The following is a 20,170-nucleotide window of genomic DNA, read 5'->3' on the forward strand; positions in this document are numbered from 1 at the left end:
TAAACGCAAATGCTTAATGGCTCTTCATTTTACTTCTGCTTTTGTTTGTTACTTTCAATGAGACGGTTAAGGCTTTTCGTGTATGTGTGCATGAATGATTTACTTAACGTCTTGAAGGGCCCGAGTTGTCGGGTCTCTGAACACATTCTGGGGTAATAAATTCCATATCAAGAAAATGTGTTAAGACCGTGAATGCATTTAGATATCTATTAATAGATAAAACAAAGGCAAAAAACAGGCCAGACAGACACATGATTGAGATGCGAAAGTCCCCGGCCAGTATTCTCTCAATATCGCCATTCTTTCCCCTAAACTTAAGTTCGATGATGTTTTTAAATGAAAGCACAGAGATGAAACAATAAACGAATACGAAATTATAAATTTATATTTTTATTTGTTTACAGTTTCTTTACGTTCACAGATCTATGCAGTCGCCAGTTACCGTAAAATATAAAATATAATCTTAATTAAAACATTCGATCATTACATATTTAAATTGCCCAGGAACTGCTCACAGCTTTGAGAAGATGATATTGAAGAGATATAAACAAAGACTAGAGGGAAAACATGTACTTTGGCACTAAATAATTAAACAAAATCATTATTCAAGGCTAATAAAACATTTTCTTGCAAAGCCATAAATAACCTAAAATGTGACAGTAAATATATATTTTTAAATCTGGAATGCACACTTAGTAAATAGTCAGGAATTTGTCCATGTAGTTAAACAAATGGGTAATGTGTCCCAAGATTTTTGTTAGATGCATTATGAAATTAGTTTTTCTAATAAAAAGTGCAGAAAAGTCCCTTTGGGCCGGGAGACTATTTGCAGCAAAAATGCCAGTTATTTCAATGCGGCTACAGCCCCTTCAGAGCCTTGGTGGAGTGCGATGGACTATTAAAAAAAAAAACAGAAAGACAGATATGAAAGCCTAACCTCCTTCATATCTTGTATTTGGTCTGAGGTTACATCTTTAAAAAGCAGAAATGCTGTTCAGGGCTTCCAGGCTTCCAGAAAGTTCTATCAGGTCTCCAAGCCTGTCTTTGGAGTTAGGTGGTCACTCCAGTCTGACTCGCTTCTGCCAGCTCTCGTCGACCTTTTGCCCCTAAAGCAGTTTTGGTCTCTTCCAGTATTGCACAGAAGTAAGACATTTACCAGATCTACCAAGTGAAAATGACGTTTTTGCCCCAAAACTTACTGGAGGCTTGGGTGCAGAAGCAGTGGGCCTCCATATAGCTAGTCTGTTCTCTTCTCTCTACTTGGAAGAGCAGCTGATGCTGCATTGACTGTACCAAACTATGGTTTGCACACCTACAATACCATACATCACTGTCCCAGGAGTAGCCACAGCTTAAAAGCTGTGTATGAACCTCACATTTCCATGCTATAATAATAATGTAAATGTAACACACACACACACACACACACACACACACACAATTGCACTATAATTTCGAGAGTCCATCCTCTCATGCCTTGCAAAGGCTCATCATTCCCGTCCATGTCTACTCCACCGTCACAGATTTGGCCAAGTTCCTGGGGTAATCCACCTGAAATTGGGAAAGCAGAGTAACAAATGCAAAATGAATCTGTGGAGAATGAAAAATGGGGCTAGGGCGGTAAATGTTTGAAAAAGCAAAGTACACGGCCGATACTGCCTTGATCTCATGACGAAAAGCGGGAACTACTACAAATTATTTTGCACATATATGAAAACAAACATGCAATAAAAAGATAATTAATAATGGGCGTTTCAGTTAGGGTACAAAGGTCAGATGAGTCTGTGAATCTGAGGTATAAATTTTCTGTTCAACACATGCTTTTTATTATTCGAGTTTGCAGTGATGGAGCCACTGGGCCCCAGATATCGATACAGTGGTGATGTCACAGGTTGGGGAAGCACGTACGTCATATCCGCGCAGCACGGCCAGGTGGAAAGACATTAGCTGCAGAGGGATGACGCTGAGTATCCCCTGCAAGCAGTCCACCGTCTGAGGTAGCTCGATGGTCTTGTACGCGCTCTTCTTCACATCTGGGTCGTCCTCACAACACAGGACGATCGGTCGGCCCTGGCATAGGCAAAGGGGAAAAGAATGGAGAATGGGGCGAGTTACCATGTGACCTCCAGTTCAAGCATTAGTCAAACTGGTTTAGGACATATGGGGTCAGGGGAACAAGAGTGTAGCGTTGTCCGTATGAGTAAGTCTTGGCCAGAAATGGGATAAGCACAAAACATGGTAACAGAGCTCTTTTCAAAAACGTGCCTGACCTAATGCAAGCATGAAAGTATTGCCTCACCTGTCTCGCAGTGACCTGCTGCAGCGCGTTGTGACACTTGATGTAGCAGCTATCGCGCATGATGACCATGATGACGGGCATGTCGTTGTCGACCAAGGCCAGCGGTCCGTGTTTCAGCTCCCCAGACAGAATTCCCTCAGAGTGCATATACGTGATCTCCTTGATTTTCTGCCAGCAAGACATTGAGAAGCGATTTGAAGCCAATCTATACACAATGGCTGGTAGACCTGCTTTACATTTGTGAGTGTTCATTTGATTTTGCTGTTTGAGTTCTTGGTGAGAGAGCTGTGAGACTCACCAGCGCCCCCTCCAGGCAGGTGGCATAATGGAAACCCCGACCCATGACCAACAGTGACCTCTGCTGGTACAGTTCATCTGCAATGGTCTTGATCTTGCTGTCCAACTCCAGTACCTTCTTAATCAGCTCTGATGATTGGAAAGAAAAATAATATTTATGAACCTTTAAAAGGAAAGGATGTGGAAAAAATTAGCATAGGAAGGAAGAGAAAGTGGATGGGGAGGCTACCCTATTTGTGGCTTATACTGGGTGGGTGACATGATGTGGGGTGAGTTTCTGAGGTAGGTTCAAGCTGAGGATGGATGCTCTGCTGCATGAGAACGTCCATGCGTTTGGTTGACGAGAGTTAAGCCAGCCGGCTGGCCCTTACCTGGCAGAATCCGGAGCCCGTTGATAATTTCCAGTCTCCTCTTCTGCAGGGAGATTCTGTCCTCACTCATCATCAGCCCAAACATGATGAGGGCCACAAACTGGCTCGTGTAGGCCTGTGAAAGGCATGGACGATAAGCCCCGAGTGTCCAGGTGAGCGATGCTGGCATGCGTACCTCGGTGTGCCGCTGTCCCCCGTTACCTTGGTGCTGGCCACTCCGATCTCAGGTCCCGCGTTGATATGAACGCCGCAGTCAGTTTCTCGGGAGATGGAGCTGCCCACGGTGTTGGTCACGCCCACAGTCAGCGCCCCGCGCTCTTTGCAGTACCGCAAGGCCATCAGAGTGTCTGCAGTCTCTCCTGGTGGCGGGATACCGTCAGTGACTTCCCGTAGGGAGTTACAGCAACTACCACATACAAAAGGTTGTACGTGGAACAACATCTGCCTGGAAAGCAGGTCTTCATGACAGCGGCCGGAAGCTAGGCCCCGCCTACCAGATTGGCTGATGAAAAAGCAGACGTCGTCCCTGAACACGGGTGTGATGCGGTCCAGGAAGTCACTGGCTAGCTCGACCATCACCGGGAGCTCCGTCAGCTCCTCCAGAATCTGTCGGGTCTGAAAGTGAAAACGAGTGATTGAATGTGGCGTAGCCGGATTGTGGATTGAGTGCCAGAAGTTTATGTCAGATCAGCTGGTCAGGCGCAACAGTGTACCCAAACTGGCTCAAAACATTTTGCTTTTAAAGGAATATAACGTGAAAATATATGAATTAACCATTGTTTTCCCAGTCAAAAGTTTTGCTAAATGTATAAAATACAATCACATCTCTAGAACATTCCATCTAACTTTTAAGTTGACATGGCTGAGAAGATGCATGAGAAGCTGGGAGCTCAGATCAGCCCCGTGGGACCCAGTCTGGTCGAGGGGCGTGTTCTCAGAATGACTCGCTTTAACTGAAACTGCTTCTCGTTGGCCACTCACCGCCACCCCAGCGTGGAAACTCGTCCCGCAGCCAATCACGATGAGCCGTCGGCAGCGCTTGATCTCCTTCAGGTGGTCCTTCAGTCCACCCAGCATCACTTTGGAGGGGCGTGGCAACAGAGAGACACGGCTGTGTGGTTAAAATGTCACTGAACCGAAAGCAGCTAAGCGGTTTACGTCCCAGGAGGGCCCGGCTGTAGCGAAGTACTTCACTGGAATAGCTTCAAAATCTGCACAGAAGCCTTACCCAGGAAACTACATCCATCTTCCAAACCACTCATTGAATGAGCCTACAGCTTATCCCAGGAAGCTTAGAAAAAAGGCTGCAGAACACCCAGGATGGGTTGCCAGTCTGTCTGAAGGCGCAAAAGCATGCACACTATGGGCAATTTAGAGATGCCGGCTTACTTAACCACGTATTTGGACTGCAGGAAGATACTCGCACAAACAAGCCATGAAAAGAGAGGAGTGATTCTGCAAGTTTTTGAGTTCCTCTGGGTTAAGGTGACCACCGCAGGATGCCGGAGGGCCAGAACAAAATGTGAACTCAATAATGGTGAACAATGGGGCTGAAAGATATTGGAAACATTCGAAATACCGTGATTCGTATCTTTGCGATATATTGTGATATTATTTAGGTAGAAAAGGAGTCAAAAACTTGCCCAAAATAAACTATAGCCAAATAGAACATGTTATTATCTAACAATAGAGACGGTCAAGTAAGCTGGTGTTGTTGCCATGACACAAAGCAGTACTGATAAATCACATGCTTTTGCTCAATGTTGTCTCTGTGGAATCCAGAATTCTTCCATACAGCAGAAGGCAAATGTGCTTTGGTGACCAGTTATTTTTCGCTTTTCTCCTCCTCACTCATTTTACTAAATTTCTCACAAACACGCCACATCGCCGACGTGAGCCCAATAGCAAGGCAGCCAGAGATCATGCAAAAGCAGCTGCAAACTTCGCACAGATTTTTGAACATATACTAGATAATCTTTAAAAGGAATAATCATTAAAATGCAAACCAATAAGTTTTGTCTCCTATATCAGAGTAATTAATCTCAACCCAGTCTTGTAGTATGAAAATTGCATGTACATAACATGCGATGTCGATATTTACGTCACACATCTTGCAGACCTAATGAACACCAGCATTACCTGTGTTGTTTTCAAAGCAGATCCTCCCTCTCATGGTGTTGAATATGGACTCAGGTTGCTCGAAGATCTCCTTCTGCATGAAGGCCTGGTAGTTACCTGTGTATATTCAGCATGGGGGGGTTGTTACAGTATAGATATGGTCTCATACTCTTAAAGTGCAACTTAAAATGGATATCTGTATAAGCTTCCTCAACTGAAATACGGTGGGACACCAACACATTTAGCAGAATGCAGGAGATGTATGTGTGTGTGTGTTTCTTTAACTGAAAGTGGCTCCACAAGGAAAGTAAAACCTGAAAAATTCAACCTTTGAGGACATCACCCATACAATAAAAACCTTTTTAAAAATAGGTCTACTTTTTAAAAAACTGAATGTACCAAACCTTTTTTGGTAAAGTTTTGTTAGACTGTAATTAGGGTCCATACATTCCATCAAGTTCCCACAATGATAGGTAAACAAACGTGTGTGTTTGTAGAAATGGTCTGAGAGGAAGTGAGTGGGTGACCATTCCTGTAACAGCCTGATAGGAGAGGTTCACTGCGCGTGCGGCAGGAAACCACCACGAGGCCACAATGCCAGACATGCCTGCCCACATATCCTGGATGAGGACCAGGTCATGTTATTCTTGAATCTGACTCTACACAACTTCATAGTGCTACTACACTAGTCTGTACTCGACTGCTTGGTTAGAAAAGCCGCACCCTGACAAACTGCAGAATCCTGTTGTCTGCATTTGCACTGTCCCTACTACAGGTTCTGTATGTGGTTCCTTGACACAGGTGAGTTGTTTGGAGGAGGATCTCTGCACTGCCATGGCCACACTGTCTGCCCTCTAACCTTTCATGATCTGCTGCAGCTCCATCTGCAGGGTCTGGATGGCCCTCACTGGTTCCTCGCCGGCCTGCCGGATCATGCGGTGCAGGGACAGCTTGCCCTCGGCCACGGCTGCGATGTCATCGTCCTCCAGGTAGATCACCTTGTTGGTGTGCTCGATGATGGCGCTGCATTGTAGGAATAAGGGGGGGGGGGGGGGCATTGAATAAGCCATGTAACACTGAAAACCACATCCTTAACAGGTCCTGGCTGGGAGCAATCCAATGTAAACAGGATGCGATTTAACTCCATAGCCAATCCTGTTTGCTGAGGTACAGAATAGCTAGGTCTAGTTCTGCTCATTCTTGGTCAGGTGATCTTCCCCTGTAGGATGGAGTAGCAGGTGGGACAGCAGTAATTGGTAGTACCCTGTTACTCAAAAACAGCCTGAAAGGTCCCTGGTCAGATAGGACACCCAGCTGTCTGTGTGGACGTCCTGAAGCTACTCTGAACAAAAGCATTGGAGCCTCCAAATTTATTCCTGGGATCATGAAAGTTCTATATAAATGGGACGGAGCGGAAACGGTGTTTTCTGAGCTCCATTATGCATAATCTGACTCCAGCCACCAGGGGGTGCTGCAGAGACAGTGTGGATATTCACTTTCAGGCCCCTTTCATCCAAACCTTTGTCTTCATCTTTCTGTGCAGTCCTCTCTTTATGCTTTTATCCATGGTGAGTGTGTGATTTTAAAATGTCTGCACTGCATATTATAGTAAAAGTAAACAACTGCCATATTTATAATCTCAAAGGACCAAAATGGACCACGAATACAGTAAGTCACGACCTGCCATCCTGCTTACCTTGCATCAGAGGCAAAGAAGTACTCCACAGCTTTCCCGTCTCCAACTGAGTGCAGGCCACAGGAACTGTCTGACCGGTTCCGGTTGTTCTTCATCTGGACTTCATCTTTCAGGTGGCCTGAAACATCAGCAGTCACTACATGAGAAAACGGGAGTCTACATCCGATTGGGTGACTGCATGATTTGCCACTGCTCTGAGCTAGCCATTACACGTGATGCTACATGGATTACGGCATCAGTCTATCACTGTTGGCGTGAGAAACAGATGTTGATGCGATTATTGTTAAGCAAGAGCTTAGTTTAATTACTCTTATCTTGTAGAATCATTAAATGAAGATGAGCTGGACAAACCCTTGTTACTTACAGGAACCAAACGGTCTTTTACGACTCCTTGGACCTTAGCCTATAGTATACCTGGTACACTGATTTTAGGCCTCTATCCATTAGCTTTTCAAGGTTTTTCCCCCTCGTGTCTCTTTCCTGGTCGTCATCCCTGGACTTTATACCTGCCTGATTCTTCTTAGGCCAACTGCCAGTCAACAATGAAATTCAAACAGATAAGGTCCTTAAATCAGGGCCATAAAGGTCCTACAACCATATAATCCCTATGAAGGGCAATGAGAGACCTACAACTTTCCCCTTATGGGACAGGCAGAGCAAAAGGCCCCTACGCATTTCACGTTGCTACCTCTGCACCGAATCCTCTGAATGCTGCAGGGCAGGTAATGCCTGTGAGGGAGGATGCACTAGGTTTGACGGCTGCCGTGTAAGCCCTAAGGGAGAACCAGCGATATAGTCATAGGCAAGTTTATGGTACCAAGCTCTTCCCTGTTGAATAAACATTGACTATTACCTTTTCCAAACATTAAGAATTGCAGCTGAACATGACCACTGCCTGGTTAATTTTGAAAACACCCTTGATTCAGATGGAAATGAAGACTTAAAAGTAGAGTAACCATTTTTAGAAACTGGGGTTTTTCATAGCAAGCAGACTTGGAGGTTTCCGGAAGAACAATGGACCATATTCTTATACCTGAACTAGGCTGGACATTACTTTCTGGGCAGCCTTCGCATGTAAGAGATTATACTGAGTGATTATGTGCCGCCACTTTGGCAAGAAGGCCGCTTCTTAGAGAGCCCCAGGGTCATTTGATCTGATTTCAGGCAACATCCCGAGCGTGACAATGTGCGACTGGCTGTAAAATAATTTATGTAGACCCTCCCTCTGAGAAGATCTCACAGTGTGTGGGAAGCAACAGGGAGATGGAGCACAAAGGGGCTGAATCGGGCAAGACAATGAGACACAAAGAAAGGAAGAGCACAAAGAATACTGCCTGAGAACTAGTCAGGGCAGGTAACCCTGTGACACACCTTGTGGCCCTGTCGCCCCCTGGCCTTCGGGGCAGGAATGGTTTTTGACAGCTTCATCATGCAGAACAGGGTGATGTGGGGCTACAGAGAACACACACACATACACACACATACACATACACACACACACACACACACAGGTTAGTTTCTCAGCAGGGCAGGCAGGATCAGTTAGGCAGCACAAGGTATTGCTAGTGTAGGAGTTAGCACTTAGTTAGTCTACTCAAGGTCAGGTGAGATCTATATGGGTGAATGTGCAAATAGGTTAGTCCTTACCGTTGTTGTACTGAATGGGAATGTGTTGAGTAGACAGTTCGTATTCACTCCGTACACCAATCAGCAGAGGACTTCCACGCCTAGGACACAGAACATGAGAGAAAAGGAAAGACTTCAGGCAATTCAGACCAGAATAAGCCCACCGTGAGATGGTCAGAAGTGTGGCAGAGTCGGTACTGCGATTTCCTGTTAACGTAGCAGCTTTGTTTTGCTGGAAAATAGGCATGTGGTGTCACGGTGTAGTGGGTGGTCCCGACTCACTGTGCTCCCCAATGCTTTTAGCCTTTCAACTTAGAATTGGGTTGGAAAAACGTGTTTCTCTTGCATTTCACTTAAGCTGCTAATACCTCTTCTGAATTACACTTTGGAGCAGCAGCAGGATAGTGTAACACTTTGGGGTAGGGTCTTAAATCCTGAGGGTCGTCTGTTCAAATCCCAGGAAGGCCTTGAACATGCGACATACTTAACCTGTGTTGCTCCAGTGAAATATCAAGTGGCACAAATGAAAGTTCTCTTGGATATAAGGCTTGACTGAAGTTACCATAGTTTACCTGTTTATTTGCACAATTCCCATGACAGTAAGCCCCCCGCAAGAATGTGCCTAGCTACCCTGCTCTCTTTCACCTACTGCTAGCTTTGCCCATTTTGCTTATTTCCCAAGCGTCTCTGTGGTTCGGAACACATGCATTGGGACTCTGGGATCTTGCTGGTAAATGGAACAAGCAATCACAAGTGCTCCCCAAAAAGACTCCCCATAAATGTGTCTTTCGCCACTCCATTCTGGCCCAAGGTCATGCAGTGGAGGATAAACCAATAAGAAAATTCTGGGGGGGGGGGGGGGGCACTGATTAGCGCCGCCTGCTTCGCCGCTCCAGAGACGGCTGACACAGGGCCAGCCTTGCCGGGGGCCAAGACAGTACTGGCTTTGCGGCTTAATTGTAACCAGCCCTCTGCCACAAAAGATGAAGAACCAACTCAACTCACAAGCCAAGGGTAACCCAGCACAGTATACCTCACAGCAAAGCAAAGTTCCACATTCATTAGCAAACTCCTGATATCCCCAGTCATCCCCAACTTCAATCTGAACACCAAAGTCCTGGCCGTATTATTGAAAAGTCAGACCTGATATACCTGTAACCGTGACCAAGATAAGTGGCTTTAAAGATGGAACGATATACTACAACTATCAGCAGGCAAAGCAGAATGAAACTGGACAGATGTGATGTGTCATTGCACTTCACTGTTACTTAAATCATTGAACCATCTCCTGATCAAATATTTCAGAGCTGTGGTACCACCAGCGACGGAATTTACTGGCTCCAAAACAAGAGCCATATGTGACATCGGGGTTCTTGAAGAGCACCCTGTGTTAATCGATCACTAGGCAACACTCTAACTGAGAGCGTCACAGTCACAGATTACAAGCACATACTTTTATTGGTTTGCGTAGCTGAGCTGAATGGTTGCAACAAGGGAACCCATTCCTGGAAGTCGACTCCGTAATCCTTATGTCACATTCTCACTCAGTGTGCGCTACATGTTGTCTTGGGGACAGGCGTTCGCACTAAGCTCAGCCCATGTGTCTTGTTGGTCTAGGAGAGCCATATGCCTTTCAGGGACCCAGTCTCTTTTCCCAAAACAGTGTACAAAAAAAATTTAGTACAATTTTGAACCTACCTGGTTACCACAGCCTCGCCTGGGTAGTGTGAGCTCTTAAACGCCAAGGCAAAGGCCCCCTCCTAAAAGAGGAAAAGAGGCGGAAGAAACAAAACTTATCACGCCGCCTCCAGACTCAAGTGATACTATGGTGAGAGGAAAAAGTAACTTACATCGAAATAGTCACCAAAATGGTGTCTTATTTTTAACTTTGCCCACCCTTTCTGTGCCCCCTCAGCTAGTGGGGGTGGGGGTGGGGGGGGGGGGGGGTGGGCGTAAGGGGAGGTGGAGCTGGCAATGGGGTGGAGATGGGAGGAGGAAAAAGACTCCTATTGTGGCGTTTCCACTCGGAATGCAGTGTGCCGACGGACCCCTCAGCTGGGGTCGGAGAGGGAGGGAGGACATTAAGCCTCTGTGCCTGTTTCCGATTAGCGCAGCCTGAGACAATCCATTCGTGCCCCCCCCCCCCCCCGACACACACACATTAGAGCTTGAGTGGGTGGGTTTCCATGTGTTTTTCTTTGGGTGACAAGAAGATTACTACGTGATAAAGTCAACTCAAGAAAGACGTAAAAAGTGTAGGGGGGTGAAATCTGTGTTTTACTGCGGCTGGCGAAAATCCTCTGAAGGTCTGGGTGAAAGGAGTGACAAAGAATGTTGGGGTGGTTGCTACGATGACTGTTTGGACATTACGCAAGGCGCTCTGGTGGGGTGGAAAATGACGTTAAGGCTGGAAAGGAAATGGAGAAGGGCTGTTCTGATGTCAGTAAGCAGGAGTTCATTTGTTGCTCACCAGCTGATTTCATTCTCAGTCTGAGCCTGTGATGCTCTGTATCCCGCATTCCAATGTGGACTGTAGAGCTTTTAATCACGTAATGCCCATTTCCTCACTGTTAATCTTACTGCTATCTCTCACTGTTTTGTCAATGGCAAATAATCTCTATACTCACCAATAATCTAATCTGGACTCTTGACACTCCATTGCTTACTGATTATTTAAACATAATTGCTCATCCAAAATGGAACAGATTACTATGACTATTCACATCTTGTACATACCCAAGGGGATTAGGATGACATGCACTCTGAACAAAGTGGCCTCTTCTTTCATTAAAACCAACTATTCTGTCAAAAATACATTCCTGTTCCCTCTGTATTAGGAATAATACATTAGGAATGTATTAGGAACAAATATATTAGGAATAAATGTATTAGGAATACATGAATTAGGAATAAATGACCCAGAAGTATAGAAGAAATTCTTTGATCCCCCCCAATAAAATCTATCAGATTTATTTCAGCTTGTCTGATAATGATGTCCCTTAAAAATATCGTATATATTATGCTATTCACATCCAAAGTGGATATCTTCTATATCCCAGATTACTATGAATCCTTGTGACAGTGGAAAGGGGGGGTAATGTTGATGATGATGAAATGGCATGCGGTCACACAATGCAGCAGAAAATACTCATTTTACTACTTACCCAAAAATAACTGGGTGCTATTTGAAGTGGATCCCTACTGCCGCGATAGGAACAACACAAGATGATCAATTGTCACTGAGTGTCCTTTTTAATAATACCACTGCTGTCTGCTAGAGAACTGCTCTTATAAGCTGAGGAAATGTATTTAAAAGTATCATATTGAGTTTCACTTGGCATGCAGTTCAAGCTTTTCCCTGCCCAGTGCTGGCTTCTCTATACTGGATAGATGAATGAAGAAGGAAAATATCTTGCAAAATGACAAACAAAAGGTTAACTAGGACAAGACTTACTATTTTCTACTTGTCACGGGAAAAATTTCTTTTGTGTTATATAAGAATCATGATCAGAGGAGTTAATTTTAAAAAAACTTAACCCTGCATATAAACGTCCGGTGTCATGCTCCGGTGACTTCTATTGTAACAAGTTTAATTTTTAAACTGGGAACTTCCAGAAAGGAAATTATTCGTATTTTTCTACGCTACAAGGAACTCAAGCAAGGCAAAAATTTTTCCCCAAACTTAGGGATTACCCCCAAGAGCCTGCGGGATGTTTCCACGTCACCTACCAGCTGTTGGATGACGCGTTCCACGAGCATGGAGAAGGACACGTCTTCGCTCTCTCGGTTGTCATAGATGTACTTGATGAGCTTGGGGATGACCTCAGTGTCAGTCTCCGACTCAAACTCGTAGCCCTTCAAAACCTAGAGGATGGCCGTAGGGGAGGATGCGGAAAAGCAGAACGAAGCACTAAGTAGGGGAAGGGCTTTGATTCTACCTCTGCAGCATGATGGAAATATGGACCGATCGATGTAACCACACAAAATGTAGAGAGTTTCTGTGTTGCCTAGTAATGCATTCTGCTTAACAAACTGTTTTGATTCCATAGTTCAAAAGCATAATAAGCTGTATTATTGTTTCATACTGTACAGGGTACTGTAATGGGTAGCTGATTGTTGTCTGGTGCAGTGTTTCCCAACACAGTCCTCGAGGACCCCCAGACAGTGCAGTTTTTTGCTCTCTTCCAGTTCCCAGCCAATCAAGAACACCAAAAACTGTCTGGGGGTTCCTGAGGGCTGGGTTGGGAAACACTGGTCTAGTGAATTATGGAGCAGTACAGCAAGTAGGCATATGGGCCGATGGTAAGCATGAGAAACCAAAAGTGGTCTTTTAGATTTGTTCCCCATAGACTCATACATTGCATAGTAACATTACAACTGGTAATATCAACCTATAGGCAGTGTTGGGCATGTCAGATCCAGTAGTTCCAGACCAGGATTTTGTTTCTACCAACCAGTTGTGCATAAAGAGTCACAGTCATAGAGTACTCAGCTGGTTGGTAGAAATAAAATCTGGGTCTAGATTTGTAGGTTCTGGACCCGAAATGCCCAACATTGCCTATGGCTGGTAATTAATTAATTAACAAGAACACTGCTGGCTAACTGTAACTTTTCTCACTCTGATGACAAGATCAGTGTACCCACAATTCTGTGTACCAGGATCTGTTCCCAGATCACTGCATTTCTAACAACTGTTGCATTAAAACAGGAGACTCGTTTCTTACCAAGTACTTCTTCAACTCCTTGTAGTTGGTGATAATGCCGTTGTGGATCACGACAAATTCTGCAGCACAAGGATAGAGGATGATGTCATGCCCATGCTTTGTACCAGGTAACCCAAGGCTGTCCCAGAGTAGGACGACTAGAATCAGACCACTGTTGCCACAGAGATGCATGATTAACAAGGTTCACGCAGCTTAAATGCGTAATGCAACACACCCAAACATAGCTCAATAAAAACTTATCATTTAGGACGTGGCAATAGTAGTACTTACAAAAAGTAATCCTTGCACATACTCTGACTCTCTCTTCTTTACAACTAGCCTTTGGGCTTCTGAACTTGACTAGAGGCACACATTGAACTATGGGATGTACCAACACCATGATAGTCATGAACTGAGCCAATGGGTATTCAGTTTGACTCAAACATTTTTATTCTACAGGGACTGATGCTAACCCTGCAACAACGGCAGTTGAAAACAGGCAGAAATAATAATTATTCAATATGATGAATCCAGATTGCTTTCATCTGGGCTGACTTCCCTAATCTCTTTATTTGTTCATTTTTTGTTTCTCTTTCAGAACGTCAAAGATGAAAAAACTGTGAGCAATGTCCAAAGGTTAAGCACCCTTAAGAGCAGCTTCAACATATCTGAGGTTCACGAGCTGGTATGAATTCTTTATAGCAGGAAAAACAATACGAGGGACACACCTCTGCTTACATCACACAGTCATGGCAACACACCTGTAAAGGTCACAATGACAGTTTGAAAATGCATGGAACTCAAGTCAATAGAAGTGGCAATGAGGCTGTGTTATGCATCAATAACACCTTGTGTAAAACACTGTGTACACCTAACTGAAGAAAGTAAATAAGAACAAGTTTAACATACAGTATGACAACAACTGTCATGTAAGACCAGATTGCTTCTTTTTTTGAAACTTTATTGAAATTCTCCTCCTGGGAGTTGCTTAAGGGTTGACAGATGTGACTATTATGCCAAGGCCAGGCTTGAACCAGCAACCTTCTGATTACAGGCACAGAGGCTTAGCCTGCTGAGCCGCACGATGCCCCCTTCATTCTTAGACTGAGGTGGCTAAGAATACAAATGAACGTAGACAAGATCAACCTTGATGAAACTTGAATCACTTTCGGTGTTAAAGTTGAGTAGTGAGTTGTAGGTTGCATTTAACTTTTTAGTAGTTTTGTAGTAACACAATCCTTGGATCCTCCACATTTTTGCTCCGGAAGCTGGGTGGGAGCAAAAACATGGACTGTCTGGGGGTCCCCAAGGACTGGATTAGGAAACACTGGAATAGATTAACACTTAGTAGTTCCCCAATACTATTTCTGATGTCTCTTGCTCTTCAGTTTCTACGATGAAGTCTAGTACAACGTGGTGCACTGTGTTAGCTACGCCATTACCGTTATTTTTGTCGGAGCGATGCGGGTGACTGTTGACGGCATTGGGCTCTCCGTGCGTAGCCCAGCGCGTGTGAGCGATGCCGAAGTGAGTCTCTATCTCCTCGTCCAGTTTCATCTGGTCTTTTTCTAAGAACAAGGAGACGACAGGGAGGTCACAACTCAGCAACCGGTTAATGCTAGAAACCCAAACACCATTCGAAATTCTGACAGGTAGGACTACGTCTGTTTTTGACCCTTCCTGTGCGTGTGTGGCATCTGTGACATATGAAAAATGTAAATGAAGAAACAGAGTGACATACTGTAGAGTTCTTCATCCAGGGACTTAACTTTGCCTCTTTTCTTGATGATGCAGATATTTTTTTCATCTTTCAGGCCATTTTTGGGACCGTCTACAGCAATGCCTGACAAAAAAGGAGCACAAGCCACCAAAAATGAATGACATGAGGCATCGAGTCTTAATTAAACAACTTAAAATTCAACCTTATATTTTCCATTAGTTTTTATTTAGTCAAAAATCATGCACAACAGGAAATCTACATGTTTTAGGTTAAACTCCCACATCTGTAACTCCCGCATATTTGATTTTTAGGTAAAACTTGTTACTACAGGGATGTGGTTTATGACTCTAAATCCAATCAATGACTGTCTGTTGCTGCAGAACATAAGGGCTCGGCTGACTCAATACGCGGCAGATATGGCCATTTTGCCTCTAGGGGTCCAACATTAGGGAAACAGCCTCTTTGTCTCAAGTGTTTACAATGAAAAAAATCCCATGGATTGACTTACAGTCTGCGACTGGAGCCTGTATTTCTGTGTTAACCAGCTTCGTGTCACACCCAGCTATTACACGTTAGCGCTAAACACGGCCGTGCATTTCGCCTCCAAGGCATACTCACGTGAGCTGGTTTTGACACCATAACTCACGACTGACTGGATACCTGTACTTATAATTGTGTTAAGTACAATATACTTAAGTACAAAAGTAAAGCTGGCAAAGCATAAAGTCAATATAATTCAATACAATCTAAAAATAACAAAAAGTGCTCATCTGACAGATTTTAAGAGCACCTTCTGAAATATAACCTGCGCAGGCACGACCTATTAAAAAGTGGGAAATAAATGGTCTGAATGGCTCAGAATTACTTGCTGTGACACAATGTCTGGCTGAGAAAGGAACCGGCGAGGCTCAGAGCACAGGCTCAAAGAAATCGTTAAGAAAAACAAGGCAGAGAGACTTCAGCCCTACCTGCTGAATCATAACCTCTGTATTCAAGTCTCTGTAGTCCTTTGACGAGGGTCTCAAATATCTCCCTCCTTGTCTTCGGCACACAGTGATTCAGGTAGGCAAAAATCCCTGTAAGGAACAAGTAAGAAAGCTCACGTTTATTCATGTTTTCTTCACATTGTTTTTCGAGTAATTGCTGCAATTAGTATAATGTTACAAACTTACTTAGAAAATAAACATCCTCTAGAGAATGTGACACCAAAAAAGACTTCGCTACAGCTCGTGGGGAAATTAATTCAAGGGTTTTAATGTTGAAAGTCCTCATCGTTCTATACGTTATGGGTGAGGAACTTTTTGCATAGTGTGTGCTTTATAGAAAAGAAAAATTCTGCTATTTGTTTGCAATCAGCATGTTAAACTGACAGATGAATGAGTCTTACACTCCCCAAGTGCATACTTCTTATTGACTATACTAAGCACTATGAATGACTCAGTTCTAAATAATAACTCCTGCTGTGGAAAACCACAGTTCATACAGAAAGCAGCTAAAAGTGATGTAAGCTATAGAGGGCTTCGACTACATTTTGGACGAATTCAATTTAAATCTTCAACATTCTGAAGATAATTTGACTTTAGTGAATCAATAGGAGGACCTACCAGTAGGGTCTCATCAACAGATTCTAGAGTACACGTTCACCAATATGGTCATAAAACTATACAGGTTTGCCAAATAAGCGGTGTTGTTGTCTTAAAATGTAAATCTCATAGCTTTTTACTAATCAGGGACAGTCGCCTGTAATTGCAGCACTCTGCTTTGACAGGCTGGGTTTTCTGCGACCACGGAAAGTTTGCCAAGGAATCGCAGAGTTTCGGCTTGGCACAGGCGGCCATTGAGAAGAGACACAGAGCGCGCAGTGTTTTCTGTAAGGTCCGTTTCGTGTTTACCACGCAGCCGGTCATCGCATCGTATGCGCAGCGATCAGAGGGCGACTTGCCCATTGGTGAAAGTGGCCAGCAGATCCGATCTCAGCGCGTCTCAGTTTTACCCCGAAGTTGGTCTACAGCTGTATTCCTCATGTAGCTTGCTGAAAAGTGCACTTTGCTTTACTTAGACCAAGAGTTGGACAAAATTCCAGCCACGATGAGAAAGTCTCGCCAGCAAAGAATAATCGCATAAGTGTTACTGGCCATGTGAACAATGCTACGAAATTAATTTATATGCGACATTTTTGTTGACCTATTTAAATCGAGCAATTTATTTCAATCGTCTCATGGTCAGTTCCATCTACTGACCATAGCTCGTATCGGTTTCTGTAGTCGTTAATACAAGTACTGTATTGTGAACCAGGATTGACACGTTGGTTCCTCAGCAGACCAACATCAGCTTTGCGAGAAAAGTTACGACTACAGTACATTTATATATTGGAATAATAGTTGGTTGGAAAACCTTATTTTGGTGTTATGTTAGTCAAAATCCTTTTCCCGTTCGACCAAGTAATAATTATTAAAAACAAATAGATCTGTAAACTTATCAGAAACTTTAGAAAGTATGTACAAATAACGCTGCAACACCAGTAAAACTTGCTGGGTTACTAACGATCAGATACATTATCTGAAAATAAGATCCGAAATAAAAATGTCTTCATGTCTTACCGCACATTTTTCGGCCGGCTGTTCGGAATGCAAAATGTTCTGGAAGTGGGAAAACGTCTCGGGGATGATAATGCGCCCTCCACTTCACATCAGAGTAATGATCCTCTCACTCTCGCTGCTTATTTAAAGTGTGTCCCGGCGGAGCAGCGCTCCACCCCCTGGCTCCCGCAGCAACCCAACACCAGCCCGCACCGCGCACCTCTGCTCGCAGACGACGCTTAATATTCGTCAGTTTCTAATTCGCGGGATCCCTGCCACTTTAGGGGTGTTGTTTCGACAGAATCCTGTAGAGGGCGCAATGTCTGCTAACGGCTCGAAGGCTCCAAGAATGATTTCGACGTGACGTTTTTGCTTTATTACCAAGAGAATGAAGTATTTGCTACCCATGTTAGAGACACACAGCCATTGGCTCTCAGTTTATTATAATTATATATAATATCATATAATAATAATAATAATACATTGATATTATATTATATTATATTATAATGTTATTGTTGTTGTTTGTTGTTATTTTTATTATTTGAATTGCCAATTTGGGACACACCATTTTACACGAAACAACATCTTGAATTTGAAAATATTTCACTGTACATTTTTAGATTAATGCCCTCTGGAACTGGTAATTTTTTTAAGACCTACCGTACAAACAAAGCATTTTCTTCCCAACTGATGACAAATTATCTAGTCATGGATGGTTGAAAGCTCAACACCATTACAATAACTATATCCTGAGTTTGAAGGTATTTTATTGCATGCGTTTTAAAACTAATTCATCTGGCAGTACATGCAGAATTGTAGGCTGCAATGATTAATTAGTATAATATAAACATGTGGCACATTAAAAAAAAACAATATTTCATAAAAAACATATCGACATTGACAAGATAAAGCTCTGTCAACATGGAAAACCGCCAATGATGCATGCGCACTTTTAGACAGAAGTTCCGGATCCTGGTTCCTGCTTCCAAGTTCCTGGGTGTCTCGACCAGGGACTTTGGCAGCTCCTGGCCACTTTTATGTGTCGCTTCCACACTGTAGAACAGAAACTGCAAGGGGCCTTTATGGATGCTTTCACACTGCAGGAACTTTTTCCCGCAACCAGAACCTTTTCCAGAACTTTTGACGTGTTCACATCACAGGAACTCACCCTGTACAAACAGATGAAACCTTGAAAATAGGCAACTAGGGATAACTTTTAACAACCAAGTGGCAATTTTATTGTATTTTACGGTCATGTACAGTAAGTTAGTGAAATGAACTGTCACATCAGACTATCCTGAAAATGGCCTGACGCCGTTGTGATGATAGCTACCTAATGAAAACCTAACGTTACGAATAATTGTTAACGTATTACGTGGTTAGGGGTAAACCCGATATTTACTTTTACAGTGACTATCAGTTGGAATGTGTTTGCGCTTATGAGGTTATACACGCTAACCAGCCTACATCATGGGTCCAGCTTAATACGCTAACTGCACCATTCATCCACATGCCAGAAGTAATTTTAACATGATCTTGTTTTTGTCAAAGGTTCCCCAAAGATCCCGGAAGGAAAACTTGGCCCAAAGCTGTCCAACGGAAAGATTTTGAGCCAAATGTTACCACAGTTATCTGTAGCTGTCATTTCAGGGCAGATGATTTTGCCGGATCTGGACAAATTGTGCGTCTGAAGGAATGTGTGATAGATTGATTTTTTTTGTTATCACCAAAACATTTTTGTGGGCAGGGCTATTTTTTGTTCCTTTTTATCTGTTTATAGTTACTATCACACTATTTCATTAAAATATTTGGTAACACGTATACCATTCATATAACTATATGTCTTCCTAATCTTCATAATGCATTATAGATGACAGCTTCACACAGCATTCATGGTGCACAATAAACATGACTCTAATGTGTTATGCCTTTTTGTAAATAGTTATAGCAGTGTTTACTAATGTATTTATAGTGCATTACATATAAGACCATCACAGAGCATTTGAATGATGCAGTTTATATGACCGCTTTACGTAAAGTGTAACCAAACATTTTAATCTAACTGCCCTGTTTCATATAAAGTAAATAGTTTATCAGATGGGAAGAGGTTAAATGTCACTCCCTGTCATTGAAAACAATGAGAAATTTGATATGTCAAAAAAAAGTTTCATTATTTCAGGTATAAATTTGTTAAAACTATAAGTAAACATTACATATACAGTAAACTGCATTAATTAGTTGTTAGATGTGACAACAAAGCTGAATTAGGCATCACTGTGGTTTTCATTGAGAGCCAATGAAATGTAATTTCTAGATTGTATGTAGTATTATAATGTTATATTATATTACAGATTTGTACTATTATTATATTCGTCCATGTCTAAAGTGAAGATAAATGAAGATTACAATAAAATATTTATGACTTTGTTGCATAATGGCAATTGTCCATCCTGCAGAAGTGGACTTAACGTATGTCTCTCGGGATGTACGGATGAATTGAATCGACGTTCTCTTAAACGGAGTCTGGGGATTAAACATTGTCTTGTTTATTTTATTAACTAATTGATTTAATTATTAATACAATAACAAGGAAAGGCGACAACCAGCAGCGGATATTTATCTATGATTCGCCACCTTATTACGGATGTAAATACATGTAGTCAAAGTCATAGTCAGCAAAAAAACACTCATTTATCTTCCTGCCTTGGATGCCGGCCCTTATCTCCGCTGTATGGTCTGTAGGGCTGGACCATATCGA

The 20,170-nt window shown here is 43.0% G+C and overlaps 1 protein-coding gene across 2 annotated transcripts; it reads right to left on the minus strand.

Annotated features, from left to right (window-relative positions):
- Nucleotides 1-374: 374 nt before the first annotated feature.
- On the minus strand, nt 375-17,627 carry gfpt2 (glutamine-fructose-6-phosphate transaminase 2). Of its 2 annotated transcripts, XM_023834510.2 has the most exons (20): nt 17,431-17,627; nt 15,799-15,906; nt 14,852-14,953; nt 14,553-14,678; nt 13,132-13,190; nt 12,137-12,271; nt 10,106-10,167; nt 8,429-8,508; nt 8,153-8,233; nt 6,782-6,899; nt 5,945-6,108; nt 5,107-5,202; nt 3,949-4,046; nt 3,462-3,582; nt 3,169-3,326; nt 2,968-3,082; nt 2,598-2,725; nt 2,300-2,467; nt 1,909-2,070; nt 375-1,551 (listed from the first exon to the last, which is right to left on the minus strand). In XM_023834510.2, the coding sequence occupies exons 1-20, from the start codon at nt 17,435-17,437 to the stop codon at nt 1,507-1,509; spliced, it is 2,133 nt and encodes a 710-aa protein (XP_023690278.1). In that variant the 5' UTR covers nt 17,438-17,627; the 3' UTR covers nt 375-1,506. The 2 variants fall into 2 exon arrangements, with proteins under 2 accessions (XP_023690278.1, XP_023690279.1); XM_023834511.2 differs by lacking the exon at nt 8,153-8,233.
- Between the last annotated feature and the right edge of the window lie 2,543 nt (nt 17,628-20,170).

Source organism: Paramormyrops kingsleyae, chromosome 10 (assembly GCF_048594095.1).
Source record: "Paramormyrops kingsleyae isolate MSU_618 chromosome 10, PKINGS_0.4, whole genome shotgun sequence".
In the NCBI taxonomy this organism is placed as follows: Eukaryota; Metazoa; Chordata; class Actinopteri; order Osteoglossiformes; family Mormyridae; genus Paramormyrops; species Paramormyrops kingsleyae.